At 41.0% G+C, this 23555-nt stretch overlaps 1 protein-coding gene across 2 annotated transcripts in view; it reads right to left on the reverse strand.

The window, feature by feature from the left end:
• Positions 1-3530: 3530 nt before the first annotated feature.
• Positions 3531-23555, reverse strand: part of Gdh (glutamate dehydrogenase, mitochondrial) — a 44737-nt gene continuing 24712 nt past the window's right edge. Inside the window, exons 3-7 of one of the 2 annotated variants that reach the window (XM_065221732.1) lie at positions 13593-14185; positions 13367-13528; positions 13095-13299; positions 4752-4793; positions 3531-3856 (exon numbers count right to left, since the gene is read on the reverse strand). In XM_065221732.1, the coding sequence (XP_065077804.1) occupies positions 3585-3856; positions 4752-4793; positions 13095-13299; positions 13367-13528; positions 13593-14185 (1274 nt within the window). In that variant the 3' untranslated portion in view covers positions 3531-3584. The remainder of the gene's footprint in view (positions 3857-4751; positions 4794-13094; positions 13300-13366; positions 13529-13592; positions 14186-23555) is intronic. The other variant, XM_065221733.1, reaches the window with a different exon arrangement.

Here is a 23555-nt window from a genome sequence, read left to right on the forward strand (position 1 = left end):
ATTTTATTCATGTGTTTCACTTATACATTTTTGCCAAAACATCAGCCTTATACATTCTATAAGACAAACCACATAGGTCCTATAAAAATGCATAAAAGGTATGTGTGACCGCTTATACATTTCACTTGACACATGATCTTCATTAACTTTTTGCAAGACGTCTACTTATCAGTTGACTTATACATTTTATGAATAATCAGCAATAGAAATTTGTCAAAAGGTATAAGGAGATTTCTATCCGTGTTGGAGCAGAAGCCATGTTGATGCCGACTTCAGCCATCACTGGTTGGTGGACGGAACTAAGATCGCTGTGCACCTCCGGTTTGGATAGTCCGATGTTTGGCAGTAAAAAGTCCAGGGTGGCGTGATCTCCCGCCGGAGAGATGAAAGTTGGTTCGTCCGGAAACTGCACAGTGTACAGTCCGTGTTGTGCGTGATCGAATAGTAGACATCCGTTCCGGTTCCGCTGGTAGTTTCGCCAAGCTTCATGATGGGCATTCAAGTCACCCCCAACGATGAATCGGGAGTTAGAACAAGTGATGGCGGTCAGGTCGTTCTTGAACTTGCTTGCTAATCCGTAGATGGCGACACACTGCCGGGGACAGTAAACAGCGATGAACCGGACATTTCCAGTTGGCGATTCCACCTCCACACTAAGAGCTTCGGTAATAGAAGTGTGGATGTACGGCAAGGTGTAGAACTTGATTCCTTTCTTGACGACTACCGCAACACTACCCCCTGGAGCTGGTGCGATCAAGCCGGATTATGTTGTGGTCAGGCAACCAGAAGCTTTCGCCGGACTTTAGGTGGATCTCGGTTAGAAGGCCCACGTCGATGCTGTGCTTGCGGAGAAAGTCGGCAAGCTCAATCTTTTTTACTCTTATAGAGCAAGCATTCCAGGTGACAATAGTTAGCGGTTTAGACGCCATACTGGATGATAAACTTACCGAGTACTTGGATCTGCTGCGATGTTGGTTGTTTCCAGAATCCAGGAGAGGGGGAGAACTTTATCCAGCAGAATCACTGGAAGCTTCTTGAGGGGGGACGTGTTGCACCAGTGAATTCGTTTGCCTTTGATCAGGAGCACAAAGAGGCGGGCAATCCTTCGTCCTGAAGGCTGTAGCCTTTTCCTTTCTCTTTCCTGGTTGGTTGTTGGTTGATGGCTGCTTCCGGATGCGTTTGAAGTCCTCGCGTTTGCCACTGTCTGTCGGAAACGTGGTAAGCACCACAACAGTTGGTGCACTTTAATGCCACGGCTCCATCCGCAGTTCAGCTGGAAGTGGAGTGTTCTTGACCGCAGTTGCTGCAGCGTGGCTTCATGTTACAGTTGCGGGTACCGTGTCCAAAGTTGAGGCACCGTTGGCACTGCGTTACGTCACGATGGCCGTCACGGTATGGCTCCCAGCGTACGATGACGGAATAAATCAACTGGATGGCTTGCAAACGCGTTGAGTGTCACCGTCCCTTTTTGGAAATGAACCAGGAAAAGACAATCTGGGTAGGTCTTCACGCTTTTGACTCTCCTCGTCATCCGGAAAACAGCGATTGGGGCCAGCTTGTACTGGTCCTTGGTTTCGTTTTCGATCGCCTTGGGGTCAAAGTTTGATAGGCCCCTGATTACCACCTTGAAGGGTTTCTCACCAGGGATGTCATGCGTGAAGTATTCGGCCTTGGAATCCTTCAGGTAATTGATGGCCTGATGGGATGCCTTTGTAGGTAGCATCACCTTGGTGCCGATTATGCTGAGTTTTGTACTCAGCTGCGACACACAGCGATTCGAAATCGCCAATCAAGCGTGTTTAGTGGTTCTTTTTTCACCACCAGTGGAGGAAGCTTCACTTTTGCCGCACTCGAGCCGGCAGAGTTCTCGTTATCGACGGTGTCGCCGAAATCACCGATGTCGCTGGCGTTCATCGCGCCCACTTCCTCTTCTTGGTCTGCTTCATCACTGCTGGTGTGGTATTCTCAGCATCGGTTGGAAGAGTAGCGTACCTATTCGAAATAGGTATCAAGCTACCCTCACCACTGTCCTTCTTTTCCGCTTTTTCTCGGAGCTTGCTCCGGGAGCACTGCCTTCCCATCACACGATGCGACCGGCACTTCTGTCGACGCGAATAAACGCGCAGTAAAACTGCGAACGTTTGGGACAAACAGACAAACTGGAAACTTATCGAACAACTCGACAGTGCGAGCAAAAACCGAACTGTACTGCTTGACGGTCACGCAGAGAATCGTGGAATGCTACCAAAAACTCAAGTGTGCTCTTTCATATCCTCGTATATCAATTGTTGAATTTGGTTTAGAACATCGGCTGAAAATCTCTTTAATAAAACTAACCATAATTTTAACACCAAACGAATCTTGCATCCAATCTAAATCAAATGGTGTAATAAGATTTGACATGCATCCATTAATGACCGAATTACATGCATTCAAACCCCCCCAGCACTATTTCATAAAGGCCTTAATTTGCAATTTAATGGGTTTGCTCACCAGTATATTCCACAAAGACGTATTCTTTCGGCAGAATAATTAATTATAGATGTTTCTCTTGTCATTTTCGATCCAATAAAAAACTACCGTCCATTTCGTTATAGTAGGGGCTTTCTTTACGTTGTTCTACAAATTCACAAAACATTTCCTAAGTTTTGACGTATAATCTATATTTTTAAAGTGCATCAAATTTCTTGACTCTCATGTTTTTTTTTAAGTTGGACTGTGTCTTCGCTTCGTTTGTAAACTTTAAGCATTCCATTGTTGTTTTTATTAAACCGTCATCGTGTTTGCAGTAGCTAACTGTGCTAGCGCTTTTGGGGTTGAACATTGAAATCATATCCAGTATCGTTATCCTTCTCTTCACATAGCGAGCGCTGTTATTTTTTACTTAACTTGTTTTTTTTTCACACAGACAACAGAAAGTTACACATTCATTAATAATTGCAAAAGTGGTATCAGTATTCTGTAAGTACAATGCTAGCTTGTAGTCGTGTCGTTTTTGAGTACTATATTTTGGATTAAACATTTTAAAATGGAAACATTTTAGGTCACAATTGGCGTTTGTCAAGTTCAGATTGATGTATAAAACTAACGACACATATAATTTCAAGTGACCTTTACAAGTATTTGTAGAATGTACACGTAAGACGACAAACTAAATAGGGGGAAACAATTAAGAAGGGGAGTATCGTTGTTAACAAAAGTACGCACGACAATGTGAGAAAAAAAACTGTTTCTAATGTTTCTAATAGCACAAAGTTCAACGAAAAAACTGGTCTATCTTAATAAGATTCACACGCTGCAAAAGCGTGTATTTTTGCATGTTTTCCTATAGTTTCGGTAATAACTATCATCGTGGTTGCATTATTTAATTTGAGACGTGATACTTTAGGCTTACTCGCGAATAGATTTTTTTTTAAGTAACGTTGAAATATCGGATTGTGGCAGTTTCGGTTTGCGTTGGGGTGTTTAGTTCTGCTAGTCCTGCTTTGCTGCCTATGCTGTCCGAATCTGCTGCAGAAACCACAATCGTGTTTGTTTGTTTTACCTTGCCTGCGAGGATATACGAATGCCGGGGATGCTCTCTATTAGAAAGCAAGGCCAGCATCTCTGTAGGTTTGGAAGATCTTTTCGATCGAGTTGACGTACGCAGCCGAACGCAGATCGAGACCGAGGTTGTACTTCATGGCGGTCTTCATGATGGCACGGGCCGAACGTTCCATGGTGTAGTCCAGACCGGAGTGGACAATGTCCTTCTCCGAGGCACCGGAAATGCGCTTCTGGAACGCTTCCGATGGGGTGACGGGAATCTTACCGCCAACATTGCCGAAGCGTCTTTCCAGCGAGGCTTGCACCGACTCTGCAATTGACGTTGATAGAAGAAAGAAAAAAAATAACGATCGGAAGGATAACTTCCGTTAGTGCGACTGAGGCCGATTGCGGGATGGGATGAAGCATTGCAGGCGGAATGATGTAGAACAAAACGGAAACAACCAAAGATAGGACATGCATGTGAAAACGCTAAATCGCTATGATGACTCGGTTAGCACAGGTATGATTTCATCCATAGGAGAAGCATTTTCTCCAATAATTAGTTACAGCTCGTTTCAGACAGTCCCAGTGGAAAATTTTGAATACAATTTGCCGAGACATCGTGGAGATTCAATAACATGCGAATGGCTACCCCAAAACGATCAACTCACATTTAGCCACACCCACAAATCTCAAATCTTCAAATCGATGAAGCGCAGAATATTTTCAAATCACAAATAAATCGCCCCATTGTTCTAACTTATTTCGAAAACAAACAAGTTAGTTCAGTACATGTGTGTTAAATCGTATCTCTAATTCACTATTTCTATCTAATGGATTAATATCACAGAGTCGATTGCACGCATTTTGAGCAAATGTATGCAACAATCGTAAAACGTGTTAAAACTCGCAACTACGTACAAATGTGAAATGCAAAAGTGTGAATTTTCGTTCGAGTAGTGTTGCAAATAGAAAAGGATAGGTGTATTCAACTAAAGTTACACACTGAAGAAGACAGTGACAGAGAAAGGAAGAAAAACTTAAAACAAAACAAAAAAAAAAACAAAGAAAATTAAGGAAGGATCGGGAGAAAAAGTCTTCGGATGGATCGGAAGGGGTCTGATGGTTGGAATATAGAGAGGATGTGTGTGGCCGGATGGATTTCTGTTTTGCATTATCGCTTTGTTCTACACAACGAATAGTTGAAAGCTGTGATACTTTACGGTCCTCATCGACATATCTTTCAATTGATTCCTGGATAGAGGCTATAATGGTAGGAGAAAGAGAAGAAACAAAAAGAATGTGTAAACAGAAACAGAAGTAAGAGCTACCGAACGAAAACACGCTTGTCTGTGCATGGGCTCCGTTTAAATTTTCTTGGAGGGCGATCATTTTCATCTTCTGTTCTTATTTTTTTGTGTAAGCCAAATTCGAAAGGTTTACATTTTTTGAAAACAAAAATGATCCCAACCACAAATGATAGAACAATGGTTTTCTGAAATTCGTCTTACATCTGCACCATTTAAGCTGTAAAGCATTGAAATCCCAGTGCGATTATGATCTGAAATGATTTGTTCCCCGACTATGCTTCATAATAAATGGTAACATTTTTTTCTAAAACACCTGGTTGGTCAAAGTCTTTACAGAGAAAAAAGAACTTGAGCGATGAAACTGTTCAAATACAAATATCATTTAAAAAGAGTTGAGAAGCCTTGATTCTACATTACACTTAAAATCAACTAGATGAATAGGAAGACCTTTGAAGTGCCTCATGGGTATTAGACCTGTTCATTCTAACAGAAATGTTCGGGATGCACCGGGTCAACCGTGATTACTGTTCGTCGCGTTAATTTAGAGGTGCTTCAAGTTAATTTTATGTTTTTAAGGTAATTTATGGCTTATAATATTTGTATCTCGAGACTGAAACCACGAAAACTGCTGTAACAACTTTCATAGCAAAGCTTAATGTGTTATCTGCCAACTTTGTGACCAAAGGTTGACTATTCAAAGTGATTTTATTGAAGTTTGACTTAGTTTCTTGCTTGAAGATATCTTAAAAAGTGAAGAATTTTAAAGTATTTGTTCTACGAACTTTTCACCCATATGATATAAAAATGTGTAGTCTACGACATAATGTTCCTTATCCTGTTCTAGAAATTTCGTTCAAAAATAGGTTTCGTGTAGATTCCATAGATTGAGAGATAAAAATCAAAAAAGAGGCCGAGAGTTTTTTTTTTCCTTGATTTGTTTTCCGTTGATCTTGTTTTCCGTGCTGAGCACCAATGCTACCGACGCCAGGGAGGCAGCTTCCACACCTGGACCCTATCTATCGACCCATCAACTCATGAACCGGGGACCAACGGCTTTACTTCCCTGGCGTGATCAGAGATGTTATGCCTCAGAACATCCCGGCGGCGCCGACTGGGATTGAACCCAGGCCTGCTGGGGTGAGAGGTAATCACGCTTACCACTACACCACCGGCACCGCTAGGCCGAGAGTTGAAATTCACAAGACAACAGAGCCAATAAAAGCTTCAATTAGATTGACAGAACATAGTTGCATTGCTTTTCAATGACGACCGATGACTGTTTCATTGATAGATGATTTTTTTTAGAAATATGAATCCTCAGTAGACGTGTTTTTTTTATCAAAGGCGAGTGTCACTCGAGCCATCCAAAATGTTCGTAATTTTATAAATTGCATTGGATATCTTAAGTAAGAGGTTATAACTAAACAAGTGTTTCGATTATTCGTTGATAGAGGCCTCTCTTAACTCAATCGGTAAAGGCGCTGCTATAAAGCAATACCATATGTAGTAGACAGCTTTTGTGTCGTTTTCGAACCGAGTTTGCGAGTATATTCTCGGATGAGAACCTACCTGTCGAACACGTTTCTCTAGCAGCCAGTAATGTTCCAATGTATGGTCAATCTTTGGCAGCTATCAACATGGACCTCGCTATGATAACTAGGGTGGCTTCGCAACTGAAGTCTTCATTTAAGCCAGGACCTGACGGAGTTCCTTCCGTCTTTCTCAAACAACACATCGATAGCCTGGTGACTCCTCTCTGTCTTCTGTTCGAAATGTCCCTCTCCAGTGGGGTGTTTCCTTCCTGCTGGCTAATCAGCTGAGATGTTTCCAGTGCATAAGAAGGGATGCAAAAGAAAAAAATGTGTGCCATATCTAAACTGTTCGAGTTGGTCGTTATGAAACCTTCAAGCAGCACTTGAGCGAAGACCAGCATGGTTTCATGGCAGGGCGGTCGACTACTTCCAACCTTCTGTGTCTCATCTCGTACATTACGGAGAGTATGATAGACCATATGCATATATGACCAGATGTCATTTACACTGACCTATCAGCCGCCTTCGACAAGTTGAACCATCCTATAGTGATCGCCAAACTGGATAGGCTCGGTATAAATGGCAGTCTTCACATCCTATCTATCTGATCGTCAGTTGGAAGTTGCAATCGACGACTGCCGATCTCCTTCGTTCCCTGCCACTTCGGGTATTTCGCAAAGTAGTCACCTCGGCCCGTTGATATTTCTTGCGTATTTCAACGACGTCAATTTCGTCCTCGACGGTCCACGACGGTCGTTTGCAAACGACATGAAAATCGATCTCCGAATCCGAGCCATCGCTGACTGTCACCTTCTCAACTCAACGCTTTTGCTAATTGGTGCCAATTCAACAAAATGTTCAGTAATCACGTTCTCAAGGAAGAAACATCCAATTACATTCAGTTATACCCTAGAAGACGTACATCGTGTGAATCACATTAAGGATCTGGGAGTCATACCACCAGCATATCTCGTACGTGATCGACAAGGCATCCAGAACGCTCGGCTTAATTTTCAGGATAGCTAAAAGTTTCACGTACATCTACTGTTTGAAGTCGCTTTACTGCTCCCTCGTCTGGTCGGTGTTAGAATACTGCTGCCCTGTATGGAATCCCTATTACCAAAACAGTGTACAAAGAGTAGAGTCTATTCAACGACAATTCATCTGGTTTGCCCTTCGACAATTGCCTTCAAGGGATCCTCATCGCCTTCCAAGCTACGAAAGTCGGTGCCAGTTAATGCACCTGGTATTTGAGAAGACATCAAGAGGACTAGCAACTCCTCCATATTCTCATACAATCGGCATGAGACAACCACAATCGCGTCATCTGCCGCTCAATGATCCGAACCGATTTGAAAGCAAAGATTCCAACTTCAGAAGAGCGGTTTGTGTATTTGCTCGACGCGTTGTTTCCACCTTCGCTCAAGCGCAGCGCTACTCAGTGATGTAAAATATCATGACACTCACGCGACACTCGTCAACGCATCAACCGATCATTGCTGACAGACCGTTTTGTCACGCAGTGAGACTTACATTCATGGCAAATAACAATCACCAGTAATGGTCGCTGCTCACAGACAAAACGTTAAACTCGTCCTGTTCCCCTAGTTTGAAGTAATCAAGACTAGGAATCGGTGGTAGATCTTAAATCCCGTAACGTACCCCGAAACGGTGATCTACCCACGTTACGGGGCGTTCGCTTGTTTTACGTTGTGAAGGTTTTGGGATATCATTAATATGCCAACCATCAGACGGATCTCAGTAATTTGTGATGAAGAGTTGATTCAAGATCTTTTTTTTTTAATTATTATTGAGGTTTACATAGCCAATCAAGCTAAATTAAGCAGTTTTGGTCTGTATAAGTTCTTTTCAATCAGGCTAAATGGTAGATGAAGGACATGACATATTTATTTTATTTCTTAACCTTTTTAATATCGGTTAATAGGAATATTCGAACAATTTTGTAAACATGAAATGCACAAACTTTGTTTTATTTTCGCCTGCTCGGCAATTTTTTGCTGAGATTAGTTACTATACATTTATTTGTTGAGATTCAGCAAAATATATTCCGAAACTCAGCAACCAAACTATTGCTGAGATATCGGCAAACCATGTTTGCCGGAAGCACGAATGTGCAAATCTCTTCAAACAATATTAAGTGTGAAGAAATACCTTTGAAGAAAAAAAGACGCTACAGAAGCACAAAAAATCCAGTCTGGTATAACAGACAAATAAAAAACTTAAAAAATCGAAAACAGAAAGCACATAAACATTACAAAAAACACAATAATTGTGAAAATTTGGCTATCTATTTGGACTTATGCGATCAACTAGATTTAGCCATCAGTAATGCATTTGAAGAATTTAATTCAAAAACTGAACTTGAAATAAAGTCCTGCCCAAAGAACTTCTTTAATTACGTAAAAACCAAATTAAAATCTGACTATTTTCCATCAATAATGCATCTTGACGAACGTGTCGGGGATAGCTCGGAAAAAAATTGTAAGCTTTTTGCAATTTTTTTTCAAGAAATCTATACGACATTTTCCGATGAAGATCGCGACCGCGATTATTTTGCATTTCATCCAGAATTTTCAAGGGACATTGGCGTCAATCAACTTCAGGTGCAGGATATTTTGCAGGCTTTAAAGAATTTAGACGCCTCAAAAGGTCCTGGACCTGACGGAATTCCTCCAGTATTTTTAAAAAGTCTAGCAATGGAACTCACTGCTCCATTGTTTTGGCTTTTTAATATGTCACTGGAATCCGGAACCTTCCCAAAAATATGGAAAAGCTCATTTTTAGTACCTATTTTTAAATCTGGCCGAAAATCTGACGTACGTAATTATCGTGGAATAGCCATTATCTCTTGCATTCCAAAGCTTTTCGAGGCAATTGTAAATGAAAAATTATTTCTTCAAACCAAAAATAGAATTACTGACATGCAACACGGCTTCTTTAAAGGACGTTCGACCTCGACAAATTTACTTGAATTTATAGACTATTCATTAAATGCAATGGATAATGGAAACCACGTAGAAGCTCTCTATACAGACTTTAGCAAGGCATTTGACCGAATTGACATACCAATGCTTCTTTTCAAATTGAAAGAAATTGGAATTGAGCCAGGACTCCTGAAATGGCTTGAATCATATTTAACTAACCGCCAACAAATAATTAAATTCAACGGAAAGAAATCGACCCCAATTCAAGTCACCTCAGGAGTCCCGCAAGGCTCTCATCTGGGACCTCTTCTTTTTATTCTGTACGTAAACGACATTTCCTTCATTCTCAAAAAAATAAAATTGCTAATCTATGCCGACGACATGAAGCTCTTTTTGGAAATAAAAAATGATGAAGACATCAATATATTCCAGAGTGAAATACACATATTCTACACATGGTGTAAAAAAAGCCTATTAGAACTGAATGTAAAAAAATGCAACTTAATATCATTTAGCAGAAAAAGAACACCATCAAACATTTCAATTGCATTAGGAAATCAGAATGTAGAAAAATGTGAAAGAGTCAGGGATTTAGGGATTATCTTAGACTCCAAACTAACTTTCATAGACCATTACAATACAATTATTCACAGGGCAAATAACATGCTAGGCTTTATCAAGCGCTTTTGCTATAACTTTCAGGACCCATACACAATTAAAACACTATATATTGCCTATGTGAGGTCAATACTGGAATATTGCAGCATTGTATGGTCTCCATTTTCAATCACGCACGAAGAAAGATTAGAATCAGTACAAAAGCAATTTCTATTATATGCCCTTCGTAAATTAGGTTGGACATCATTTCCTCTTCCATCATATGAAGCACGCTGCATGCTTATAAACATACAAACATTAAAAGAGCGTCGTGAATATGCAATGGTTTCGTTTGTAAACGATATCGTTTCGCAGCGCATTAACTCAGCAGAACTTTTATCAAAATTAAATTTTTATGTACCTACTCGACAACTCAGAAATCGAAATTTATTTGCCGTAACCCATCATCGCACAAATTATGCAAAATTTGGGCCATTAAATCGCATGATGGCGTCTTACAATCAATACTGCGAAACCATTGACTTTTCAATGTCTCGGCATAAACTAAAACAATATTTTAACTCCATACGGAATCATAACTCGTAGGAAGTAAAAATATAATAGCTGACAATATATTTTTTAATATTCTTAAGAAAAACAAATTTGTATATGTATTTGTACTAGTCTACATCGGTTGATGAAATAAATAAATAAATAAATAAATAAAGAAAATTGTTTGAAAATGAAGTATAGTTTTTAAAACAGCTTAATGACCGAACAAATGCTTTTTGCAAAAACAAATTTGACAGTCCATCCATTGGCGCCAACTGAATGTGCAGGAAGGCAGCTTCCACACCTGCGTAGGATATCGCACCCATTCAACACACATGGGCCGGGACCAACGGCTTTACTTCCCTATCGAAGGAAGACGTGACCAGAGATTTTTATGCCTCAGAAAAATCCCACCGACCTCGGCTGAGATTGAACCCAGACCCAATGGGGTGAGAAAGCTATCACGTTTACCACTATACCACCGGCGCCGGCAAAAAGAGATATTAGGGAAAACAACTGCCCTTTCCAACAAAATTTTGTTCGTTGAAAATTGCCGAAGATGTGTGTGTGTGTGTGTGTGTTCAATCTAACCCCCACTGGCCGGCTGTGTTATTATGGAAGAACTCTCTCTACAATGTTGCAGTTATGGTCATTGTAGACAGTCCGGGAGTTAGAAGGTGATAGCTCTATTGCAGATCCACCAACCCATTTCAGAATATCTGGAGAGTCACGACTCACGATCTCACCATGTTAACTTGATCCTCCAATCAATGCGTTCCGTAGTTTTGATTTTCTCTAAGCTTTGCAACTCATTTCGTGATGCACCTTTGTCATAATACTTCCTTCAACGAACACACATTTTCTTGCTTTCCCATGGTCATCTGGGAAGTGGTTTGCGTTTAGTGCTTTCCCCAGGAACCGTTCGCGGCCACCAGCTACCACCCGTCCAGTCTTGGGCGTATCCAGCGAGGCATCTTTCATATTGCTCGCAATCTCCGGAACCGGCGAGAGACCAGCAGCCGAGCACTTTTGCAAGTGGAAAACTTGCTGATTCACGGCACGAATCACCATCAAAACTCGCGACGGACACATTATCAACACGTTCTCGGGCTAATTCACCAACCGGACCGGGTTCAAAATCGCCAATGGTGACAAATCTCTCACGCCGAAAGTGTGCCATCCGAACTCAAAGAATCGGGCTCCCGGGAGGCAATGAAAACCTTCACCGAACAATAGAATTGAAGCTGCGTCGTAGATTCTGGAGGTTAGATTCAAGGTCAACCGAGTCACTCAAGTCAATCACAGGCAAAACACGATATATCACTAAATGATAACTTTATGTGCACTTGAAACTAAATTTCAGCACACAAATTAACAATTTTAAAACAAAAAATGTTTAATTCGCTGTCAAAAAATACGAAAAACACGTCAGCTTTCAAGCCCAGCCTGCTGTGTTTTCGTTAAAAATTGCCGAAAATATTGCAAAAATCGTGAAAAATGTGTTTAATTTTTAAACTCCGTAGAGTGAGAATTGTTTGTTTTTTTGAATTTCGAACTATTCGACCATGTACTTATTACGAAGTTTTACGTGTTTTGAAAAACTTCGGTTTCTTAGGCATGGTTCGTGTAAATACAGTGAACTCTCTACAACTCGATATTGAAGGGACCATCGAGTTATAGAATTATCGAGTTATAGAATAACAATCCCATGCAAAATTGCTATCACAGTAGCCATGAAATTAATTTTTACTATGGTTCTATAACTCGATATCGAGTTAGTGGACATCGAGTTTTGGAGAGTCGACTAATTTCTTGATTTCTAATTTCTTCACCATGTTAGTTCTTGGACATTTATCAGTTGATTAAACATCGGATGCATGAATAAAAGATTGGTTTCAGTAAACCGTGACGAAATTTTTCGCGCGAAGTCCTCGCTTCACTACCCAACCCTGGTTTACAGAGCATAAAAAAAATAGAAAAAACAAGATTCTTCCAGGACCGACAAATGCGAAATCACCAGATAAAGGTAAACGCTAATCAAAGCAGGATTTTTCAACCTTTTCCGACAATTGCTGGCTGAGAAATTTTAGACAGTGGTCAAAATTTGTCTACGACAAGTTGGAATTAAAAAAAAACAGCAAAAAGTAGTTATATGTATGTATATATAAATAATACTGTAGGGTTGAGATGAGACGAACCAGCCCACGGCAAACCTAACTTGTAGCGGTTGCTCATAATCTTGAACTTTACTGCTTTGTGCCTTGTTCAGACTTCAGAGTTATAACATGTTATAACTTCGTAGTGCGCACATAGCATGACACCGTAGTTTAACAACAAAACAGGCAAAACCACGCATTCCTTAGAAAAAAAGAAGAAGTTAAATGGGTAAACAACAAAATAGGGGATTGGGGAAATCGAAATTGAAAACTCCAAACCCATACGCCTAGGGTGATGATTGATGAATGATGGTGTGCGCTTTCCGCCCACTACCAACCAAATGACACGATGGTGGAGTTAAAAATAGCTAAACAATCTAGGTATACCCATAAACCGGATGATGAAACTGAAAATGAGCCAAAAAATAAAAGCGCGTAATGTGGCATGTGGTGCAGAACTGGGCGGGTACTCACCGAGCAGGTGGTAGTTGGACTCGCGCTCGTACTTGAACGTCAGACGACCGTACGAGACGTGGTTTAGATTCTTGAGCCACTCGAAGAACGAAACGGTCACACCACCGGCGTTGATGTACAGATCTGGGATGACCAGAATGTTGCGATCGATTAAGATCCTGTCGGCGGCTGGAGTGGTTGGACCGTTGGCAGCTTCAGCGATGATCTACAAGTACGGGGAGAGTAATGCCAGTGACCACAGCCCTGCTTCACTTGAGAAAATCGCAACCTACCTTGGCGTTGATCTTGCCGGCGTTTTCACTAGTGATAACCTGCTCGATGGCAGCCGGAATGAAGATATCGCATGGCTCGTACATCAGATTTTCACCTTCGTACGGCAAAGCACCAGGGAATCCAACAATCGTTCCATGTTCGTTCTTGTAGTCTTCCAGAGCCTGTGATAAAGAGTGACATCGGTGAGATGCATGAACAGTAGATCGCTCACATGTTGATACTTACCTTGGGGTCAATTCCCTGCGGGTTGAAGATGGAACCATCATGTTCAATGATACCAATACAGGTAGCACCGGCACGGCACAGGTAACGGCACGAGTGCAGACCGACATTACCGAAACCTTGCACGATGAAAGACTTGCCGCCCCAGCCGGGGGTGGTACCGATCATGGCCATGTAGTTAGCCTCCTTGATGAAGTTGTCCAATCCGTGGAAGACACCGCGACCAGTGGCCGAGACACGGCCATGGATACCGCCCTGATTGATTGGCTTACCGGTGACGCAAGCGTGGGCGTTAATGTCCAGATGACCGATGGTCTTGGCGTAGGTGTCGGCAATCCAGGACATCTCACGTTCGCCAGTTCCCATATCCGGAGCCGGAACGTCAATACCCGGCCCGATGAAGCCCTTCTTCGCCAGCTCCAGGGCGAAGCGACGGGTGATCTTCTCTAGCTCATGTTCGGAATATTTCTTGGGGTCGATTTTCACTCCAGCCTTGGCACCACCGAATGGAACATCAACGCAGGCGCACTTGAAGGTCATCAGAGCCGACAAAGCTTTCACCTCATCGCGGCAGACGTCGAGCGAGAAACGGATACCTAGATAAAACAGAAACAAAGAAAACAAATCATTCAATTAGAACCACTGCGAACTAGTTTCGAAATTATACAAAATCGAATTGGCACCCGACGAGACACAATGGCAACCGTTCGAATCGAATGTCTCTCTATTAGGATCACTTTCCCAATTAAGTGTTGGTTGAGATGAGCGTCCCTCATCAGAAACACACCCCCACATGGTGAACGAACTTTACCCCATTCGCGCGTGATATAACCACCTTCGTCGGACCACTAGACAATCTTGTGTCACGTTTTCGAACGTCTGCAAAACCAATCGGTCCAATTGAGTCACGTTTTTGGCAATGCTTCAGAAACAGAAATACACATTGCAAAAGTGCAGCACCGACCGGCCCTTCATTGAGGTATTGATTTTTGAATGAGTTAGGAAAGGCGGTTATGGGCCACGCGGTTCCTTTAGCAAACCGATTTAAATACGAGCAAATGAGACAGGTGTTTGTGTAAGTTTGAAGCGGATTATAGTACGACTTTAGCTTATATCACGTAATATAGACTATAATATCAAAAATCATGAGTGCTCATTACCTAAATTACATTACATCAGCGATGATCTGAACATATTAATAGATTGATACGATACAAACTGTTTTTCTCGAACCAATATAGACGGAAAACATCCACTTTGTGACTGTTCTGAATGTTGTTCATGTAGTAGTGTACTGTAAAGTGTGTAGTGTAGTTTTTTTTGCTGAAGAAATATTATGTCTATCTGCAAACTGGTTCGAGATATAGGTATTCATTGTGTGGATATATAATTCTGATGATTTTTATTTTGATTAAAATTTTGAACGCCAAAAGATTCAGCTCTATCCTCTACTATTTAGATTGAAATGGTCACTAGTTTTCGTCATGTATGTTCATCAGGTCAAGAGAACTATTGGGCACAATAGTTCAAAATTCTAATCTCAATACTTCTTGTTATGTTTGATCGTGTGGTTAAAGAAATAGTCAGACTTCTATTGAAATATGCTATTTTTTAGGTGGACAGACGAAGTATCCCTTATTTGCTTGACTGTCTATTAGATCTATATACAGGGTGTTTGGTTCCGGGTTTTACATATTTTCAGACCGATCACGTTTGTCATAGTGCTCTTTGCTTTCTTTTTTGTTCATGATTCCGTTATAAAAAATCTGGGACTTTGAACAGTTATCTGAAGTCTATGACTTGGAAAATTGGTAACTACACTGCAATGCTCATTTCTGTTTGCAAACTTTGTAAACATATCAAACAGAAATGAATAAATAGTGTATTACTGAACTATAAGTGGGGATGGGTGGCATTCACTAGCCCGAGAATACCCTCCACATGCTAGCCTCTTCACCAACCATACATCAGTACACACTTATCGAGTCAGTAATTTTTACCGAGTTTTTGAATTGCGGTAAAATTTAAAAAATCTGTGAAAAATTCAAAGTTGAGAAAATCTGTTACGAAAATTTACAGACTAACTTCTGTTAACCCCGTGTAATGATGAAAAATAAAAATTTTCGATTTTATCCAATCTTTACGAATAACAGTCATTTGAATTTTAACCGAGTCAGTAATCCAAAAATCCAGTAAAAATGCTAACTCCTGTAAAAAAATCTAAGCGTGTATACAGAAGCAGCGGAGCTCCACGCTCCTTCATCGAAACAGCACCGCGAGGTTTAGGAGGTGCAGTGCGATTTAGGACTGGTCGATCGGGTGATTGCTGCTTCGAAAATCGCCGCTGCCTCTGTAGAAAAAAAACAAAGCATTGTGGCGGTAGGCTCAAGCTCGTTGGAGAGATCTTTCCCGCAATGTCTATCCCAACTCCGTTTTGCGATTTGGAACCGTCCGTAAAACGGGGCATATGCCTGGGGTACCCGGAGTTTAGCATCTCCGCGACGGAATGTCTGAGCGCCGCCGAGTTGTCTCCTACCCTAAACTGGTCCTTAATTCGGCTTTCGATGTTTAACGGTCTCGATTGCCAACTTTTTCCTCCTTGGCTCTTGGTTATTGGGGGAGATATATTGGTTATCGAGGAGATAGATCCATTCGTTACCCGATGTTTTTGCCAAGTAGGCAGCCGATTTGATGGCGTCTGCGGTGTCGATTCGATACCGGAAAGGAAGTACCCCGACTTCAGCGCAGGCTGTGTTGGCCGGCGTCGAGGGCAGGAGACCTGAAACTACCTGTAGCCGTTGTAAACTGATACAAGGACTTGCAACAGCTTGTCCTTGGCCATTGCGGTGAGCTCCAGACAGTAGAGTAGACGGATGTCAATAACTGCCTTGGCTACATGCAGCCGGATAGCTCGGTTGTTGGTGCGGTGCGGCATGGAGATTGTTTTGATAAGGTTTTATGTGAATCTTGCAACTATCCTTAACGCTCTGGAAGTGTTGCGTGAAGGATAAGTGTCAATCAACTAGAACGCCCAAGATGTGCATCGTTTTTTTTTCAGGGGGATCGGTTGATCCCCGATCTTGATAGAAGCGCCGTCGACTCGGTGACCGGAAGCGCAGACGTGACAGCGGATACTCTTTGCTGCTGAGAGTTGGAACCCGGCTGAGGCCGCCCATTTGGCAACTGCCGTTACAGCTGCTTGTGTTTGGATGCGCGTCCTTGCGATGGTGCGGCCGGTGGCCACAATTAGCACGTCATCGGCGTAGACGAAAATGTGGATGTTGAGTGGCAAACAAGTAAAGATCCGGTTTATCGCTATTATGAAAATCGTCACCACGGCACTCCTGTTTCCTCCAAGAAAGAAGAAGACTTGGTGTTTCACACGGCGACTTTAAACGATCGTCTTGCCAGAAAGCCTCAAATAAAGCAGTGGCGTCGCGTAACCTCACTTTTTACCTGTTCAACAACTTTGAAAACGTTATGTAGGGTCATTTTTACATTCGAATCAGTTTCAAAAGACATAGGGCCTTCTAGTTTCACTGATTTGTATTCATTGGTACCAATATTGTTTTGTTTGTTTAAGTTTTGAAAGTTGTTGAACAGGTAGATTGAGATTAGGGCACCGCCACTGAAATAAAGGAAAGGATATTTCCTTTGAATCCCCAGCTCTTGAAGTACTAACGGCGTCCATGTTCTGTTGAAGGCCTTGGAGATATCCAAGGAGATGATCTCCGCGTGGTGGCCCTTTTCCTGCGTGTCCTTTAACAGTTCTCGCAGCGAAGTTAAATACCTGGAGGTTCCCTTTCCTGTCCGGAAGGCGTGCTGCCGGTGGTCAAGGTATCCCTTTTCCTCTAATGCAGCGCTAAGTCGACGATTGACCATGCGTTCCAGCACCTTGCTTGCGCAGCTGGTTAACGCAATCGGACGGAATTTATCGGTATCTCGTGTGGTGGCGTTGGTCTTTGGGATCGGGATCACCAAACTTTCTCGCCAAGCGGCCGGAAAGTCACCAGGATCACGCCGATAGGAAGATTTTTTTAAAGGGGATAACCTATTTCGTCTGGGCCGGCCGAGTTGTCGGTATCTATATAAAGCTAACTTACGGCTTAAGGTCTTCGTGACATCCGGGAAGTCCGATTTTTATTTAGCAGTAAGCAGTTGGTTACTTGGGGTTGCCTTCCACTTTTTTTCCATCAGCATAATCAGCTAAATTTGATATTTAGAGCTGTGCTTTCATAAAATTAGAAATTTTGGTCCATATGACCGTGAGTTCAATATTTAATCATACTCTGCTACTCCACGCAATCAAAAAATCGTCCATCCAAGCAGGATCATAATTCCAAATTTTTATTTGATAGCTTATTGTCTGAAATCATCCGGCTCTTAAGCACACAATGAGGAACTAGAATTACAATTATTCAGAAATATATCTACTAACTTTTAGCCAGTCTTGCATTTACACAAAGACACTCCAACCCATTTTCAGAGGTTTAATTTTTGTTGGACCGAATTAAACACAGCGCCACCCAGAAACGCGCTAATCCACTTAGAGCATTAGTTTTGTCACAACCAACAATGTATAGCTCTACTCAAAGATGTAAATGGATTTTTACCGTCTCTCTGGATCCAGCACTCAGGGACGGCCCAAAATCATAGAACTGTAGTTCGCTAAGCAGAATCTCACGAACACTAGCGTGTTTATTCATAGGATTTCGACAGTTCTTACAGTAATGCATCTGTAATTTTTATACAATACATATGCAGCTGGAGAGGACTATGTTCTTTGTTTAGGCAATTAAGATAATTCATTTGAGCAACCACACCCATTGCTGAATTGAAGATTTTATTGATTTACAAACATCTAAAACTACATCGAGTAATTAAATTGCATCAGACTAGTGAGATCAGTAATACTTTTCAGAGAGGATTAAGAAATATTTCCCTGATTTTTAAAGAAATTCCCTGATTTTCCAGAACTAAAATGACTGACTAAATGTAAATTGGTATGCCCCTCGCGCGCCGCTAGCACGCCTCTAGTGTTGGGAATCTAAAATCTTTGACAGTGGTTTGTTTACACTTCTATATAGAACAACTGGTGTAAGTTTGATCAAAGTAGTCGATCGCGTTCAGAAATAACGTCAAATGGAACTCGAAATACTTAGTGCCTGGAAAATCCGGAGTGGTTTAAACTGGCTAAAGTGCTGAAGATACCGAAAACAACAGTTTGTTGAGTACTCAAAACCTACAAGGAAACCCAGAGTGTGGAAAGGAATCAGCGGACTTACGAAAAAACTGGAACCAGGGATCGTCAGCTGCGCAGCAAGGTGTTGAGGGGCGTTAAAGCCAACCCCGGTCTTTCAATCTGCGATGTGGCCAGAAGCTACAACACCAACTTTCAAACGGTGCAGAACATCCTTGCCAGGGAAGAATACAAGTCGTACCAAGCCAGTAAACATCCGAACCAGCACATGAAGCAGAATTCCGTGGCCAAAAAGCGTGCAAGGCTCTTGTACGACCTTGTTTTGACGAAACACAAGGGTTGCACTTTGATCGATGACGAAATATACGTCAACATGATTGACCGCCCACGATTGCTGCTCTGTTATTACCAGATCAGCTGCAATTACACAGAGAACCAACAGATGATGTTTGGGACTAACATTCATCCTCAATGTGTAAGAACTAATATTTAGCAATACCAGCGCGGGCCGTGTCCGAATGCAGGTCAACTAGGGAATGGGAAGGAATGTGTTGACGTGGTACTCGCTGTGAAGGAAACCGAGAAATCCTCTGCGCTTCCACGAGAAATCACTGGGATGTTGGATGTGGGGAAAGGTTGCACACGCACACGCAGGGATCGTTTTTGGTAGAGCGATTATAATACACAAACACACACACACACACACACACACACACACGCGCGCGCACTCATCCAATTTCTATTTTTTTAGATCAGGACCCACACTGTGGTAAGTGATGCGATCGGTGTTAAAGAAGAATTTGTTTTTTTTTAATTAAAATGTAGTGGGTATAGAATAAGGCAAAGTGAAAAATTGCAAGGAAGGGGACGGGCCTGGGATTGAACTCCCGACCTTCTGCTCAGTAAGCAGAAACGGTAACCACTGAGCTACCGAGCCTCGTCATCTTCACTTATAAAAATATATCTCCGGAAAAAGTAATCCGCATAAAATTTTCTACAAAACTAGTCTACAAGCAAGAAAGGTAAAAATTGTTTTCTTTGGAAAATTATTTGCTCGATCATAACAATATTTCCTAACAAAAGAAATCAACTTTTTGACCCAAATCAATACCGAACTTTTGAGGTATTAAACTACAATCCCATAGGGCTCCCTTATAAGATCTTTTGTTATGACCCTTTGAACACACTTTTGGATGATAAATGATTTTTTTTAGAAGATGGAAGTGTGCAAACTATACATTTTTAGAGAGTTTTCATACATGTAGCTATTATTTCTAATATATCATTCTAGGGGTGAGGAAGTTAACTTTTCGAAAGAAAAAAAATTTCTTTACGACCTATTGTAAGATTGATTTATTTAAGTTTTATCATCGGCTTAATTTTTTTATCCCTTCTAGAGTAGTTTGTGCGATGTAATGATTGACCATTAGGGTGTTTCATTTTGAAAAAAGTGATGAATTTTTGATAGGCCACCCTCCAGTTCGATTCATAGCCCCAAAATATGAACCTGTGCAAAAAATGGTAAAGATTGATGAAGGTTTAGAGGTCGCGCCAATGATTTGGATTTTGTATGGAGATTTTGGTGAATTAGTATGGGAAATTATTGATTTTCGTTTACATTGCTCTAACTTTGGTTGTAGTTGTCCAAACGTTGAAAAAAAAAAATATGTGGTTGTCATGACAATGATCAACAAGCCTGTTGTTGTTGCGATGAAATTGGCGTTGTTGCCTTGTACATATTCATCTGTCAATTTACCCTATTTTGCCATTTTTTCACATTTTTATAATTCTTGATACGCTGGCAAAACTGAGCGTAGCAACTGTAGGCTTTTTGTTTATTGCCATAGCAATAACATACTAAATTTTTTCGACATTTGGACAAGTAGAAGCAAAGTTATAGCGATATAAGCGATTTTTTAAATTCTTCCATAGTAATTCCCATACAAATTTCAAATCATTGGCGCGACCTCTAAACCTTCATCAATCTTTACCAATTTTTGCACAGGTTCATATTTTGGGGCTATGAATCGAACTGGAGGGTGGCCCATCAGAAATTCATCACTTTTTTCAGAATGAAGCACCCTATTGACCATGTTTTACAATTTTATAGTTGAATTTGAGACTCAAAGAAAAAAAAAGTCTAACTACCTCAAATTTGAGCCCGTGTGGGGTTATAAGAAACATGCAATCTATTCGAGTATGGCATATTTATTGAGTAAATTAAGCACTTGGAGCCCGTCCACATACTACGTAGATGCTTTTTGCTGATAAGAAACAGCTGGTCGTCATAATCAATACAATGTTTTTGTTTTTGCTCGCATAGGTTTATGATTATGAATAACAACATATTAAAAAACTAACGAAATCCAATAAGATTTAAAAACAGTTACGAATTCGAGTGTTTCTTATTACCCCATTATCTATTCCATCGTGCAGTTAGCTTCAAGTAGGCATGTCAAGTGCTTCAACTGCGATCCAAAAGAATCCACTTCGGAGTGACCGGCTGATAGTTGCAGTATCGATTTCTGACAGCCATTGCCCATGAAGCGAGCATACTAGAAAATAGTTCCTCCTGTAACCGCATTCACTAAACTACCCGTCACAAGGAATGCCCAAGACAAACGACGAAACAACACAAAACATCTAAGTAGTTGCTCACCGGTTGCAGTGATGTTGGGGGTGTGTTCGATTACGTCATCGATATTAGTTGGCGTGTGGTTTACGTTTCGTGTCGATTCAATGATTTCGAGCGTATTGCAGGCATTCATGTAAGGTCAATAGCTTAATTTCCAATTACTTTATGGCACTTTTCGACATTTTCTTTTCAAAATCCAAACTGTTCGCGAGGTGGTCTGCATGTGAGGTATGACGTATCTGTGCCTACCTATAGATACTCATGTGCCTTCGTTTGCGCACTAAAAACTTTCCGAGGAACACGCGAGCGAACCGACCACAACGACAACACGGTCTACCGATCGTCCTCCTCTGGGTCTAAAAATAATCATTCACCGATTTTGCGAATCGTGTGATGTTTTATATCTATCCTTTCGACGTAGGCACGTACGGTTTTCCCAAAAGCAAGTCGCGACAAATTTAGGTTATTTTTGTTTTTCGATAAGACCTTGCACAACTCTCCCTCCCTCGCTTGCACTGCGCTTGCAGATGCAACTGTTTGATGTATGCAAACTTATTTAGGTACATAAATACAAGAACGTGGCACGAGTAGAATGAAAATGAAAGTTACATAACAGTGTTCATTATTGTACTGCAAACTTTGCGTCATTGTCGCGGAATGAGGCTTGGCCAGTACTTGGCTGATATGGCAGATAAGGTGTTATCGCGAAGTGTGTTTTTTCTGCGTTCATACCAAGTAGCTAACACATGACTATTATTTGCAATGTTGTTGATGCAAACTTAAATCCCTGTAAGCGAAATTTTTCGGTTTTAGAATCTAAACAAAATCTGACAATTAGACAATAATCAGTTGTGTCACGTAACCTCACCTGTTACCTGTCCAATTAATCACGTGCATTCAGCTCGGTCTCAAAATGCATAAAGTCTTCTAGTTTCACTTATTTTTATCGATTTAAACCAATATTTTTTTTATTTAATTGCGTTTTGAGAGTTGTTGAACAGGTAGATTGAGGTTAGGGCGACGTTATTGACAATAACAGATTGAGCTGTTAATTTTCCGCCCATGCCGGATGCATTGTGCGTGGACTTTTAGAATCTTGGTGATACGAATTTGAACATAAGAAAATGATCAATATTCAGCATATTTAAAACAAAATATCAAAATTATACATTAAAGTAAAATTTAACCAAGGCTATATAAAATTTCTGCGCTAAATTTAGTGAATACATATTAAATATTGATCTTTAGAGTACTTCTCTAATTACATTTATTTTCAAAAAATTTCCTTTTCATTTCAGGGAAAACATGTCAGAAGGGTACAACTCGAAACGTAAACAATGACTTTGAACGTCGATTTCGCTTGAATGACCACAAACCCACGGAATCTGACTAAACCAGCTCATAGAACAAACATTGCTCTGTCAGATGATTTAGTTAGTTTGAGTGGGTGTGTTGTCATTCGTAAGAAACCGACGATCCAAGTCATTGTTTACGTTTCGAGTTAGACCCTTCTGACATGTTTCCCATGATTTGATGATGTTTTATCACGAACCAAAAAAAAATCTAAGCAATGCTAGAGTAAGGTTGGCCAACCCTAGGGGTAAGACGACCACATGGATTATCACATGATCATAAGATCAGAGAGAACAGTAGTTAAGAATTTTCTCACTATGCGGCGCTAATGTGCAAGTCCATTTCCTGTATAAAATATATCTTGAGATCTTGACTATATAGGAAGTTTCCGACTTCGGAACAGATTTTCAGTTGACCAAGGTTTTCTAAATTGTGGGCACTTAATCCAGAGTTCACCCATTATGCGGCACTAGTGTGCATGTGGACTTTACATCTACGTCATCTAAGAAGTTGCCCGAGGCTGAAAATCATTTTAATAAAAAAAAATAGTTATCTTCGGAAAATTTGTTCAGGTGATTAAAACCTTCTAGGAGTGGCACTAGTTCACAATTTTCGCACTACACGGCGCTTGTATGTCTCAGGAAAGCCTTAGTCGCCAACTTTTCCAAAGACGGCAACTTTCTAGATGATTAGGATATCAAGCGAGCCTTAGCATATAGGTACAGGAAGCTCACATGTACACTAGTGCCGCGTAGTGAGAGAATTAAAAATTTACCTA

The sequence above is a fragment of the Ochlerotatus camptorhynchus genome, unplaced genomic scaffold (genome assembly GCF_037179485.1).
Source record: "Ochlerotatus camptorhynchus isolate MF236.1 unplaced genomic scaffold, CSIRO-AGI_Acam_v1.1 ptg000147l, whole genome shotgun sequence".
Taxonomy (NCBI): domain Eukaryota; kingdom Metazoa; phylum Arthropoda; class Insecta; order Diptera; family Culicidae; genus Ochlerotatus; species Ochlerotatus camptorhynchus.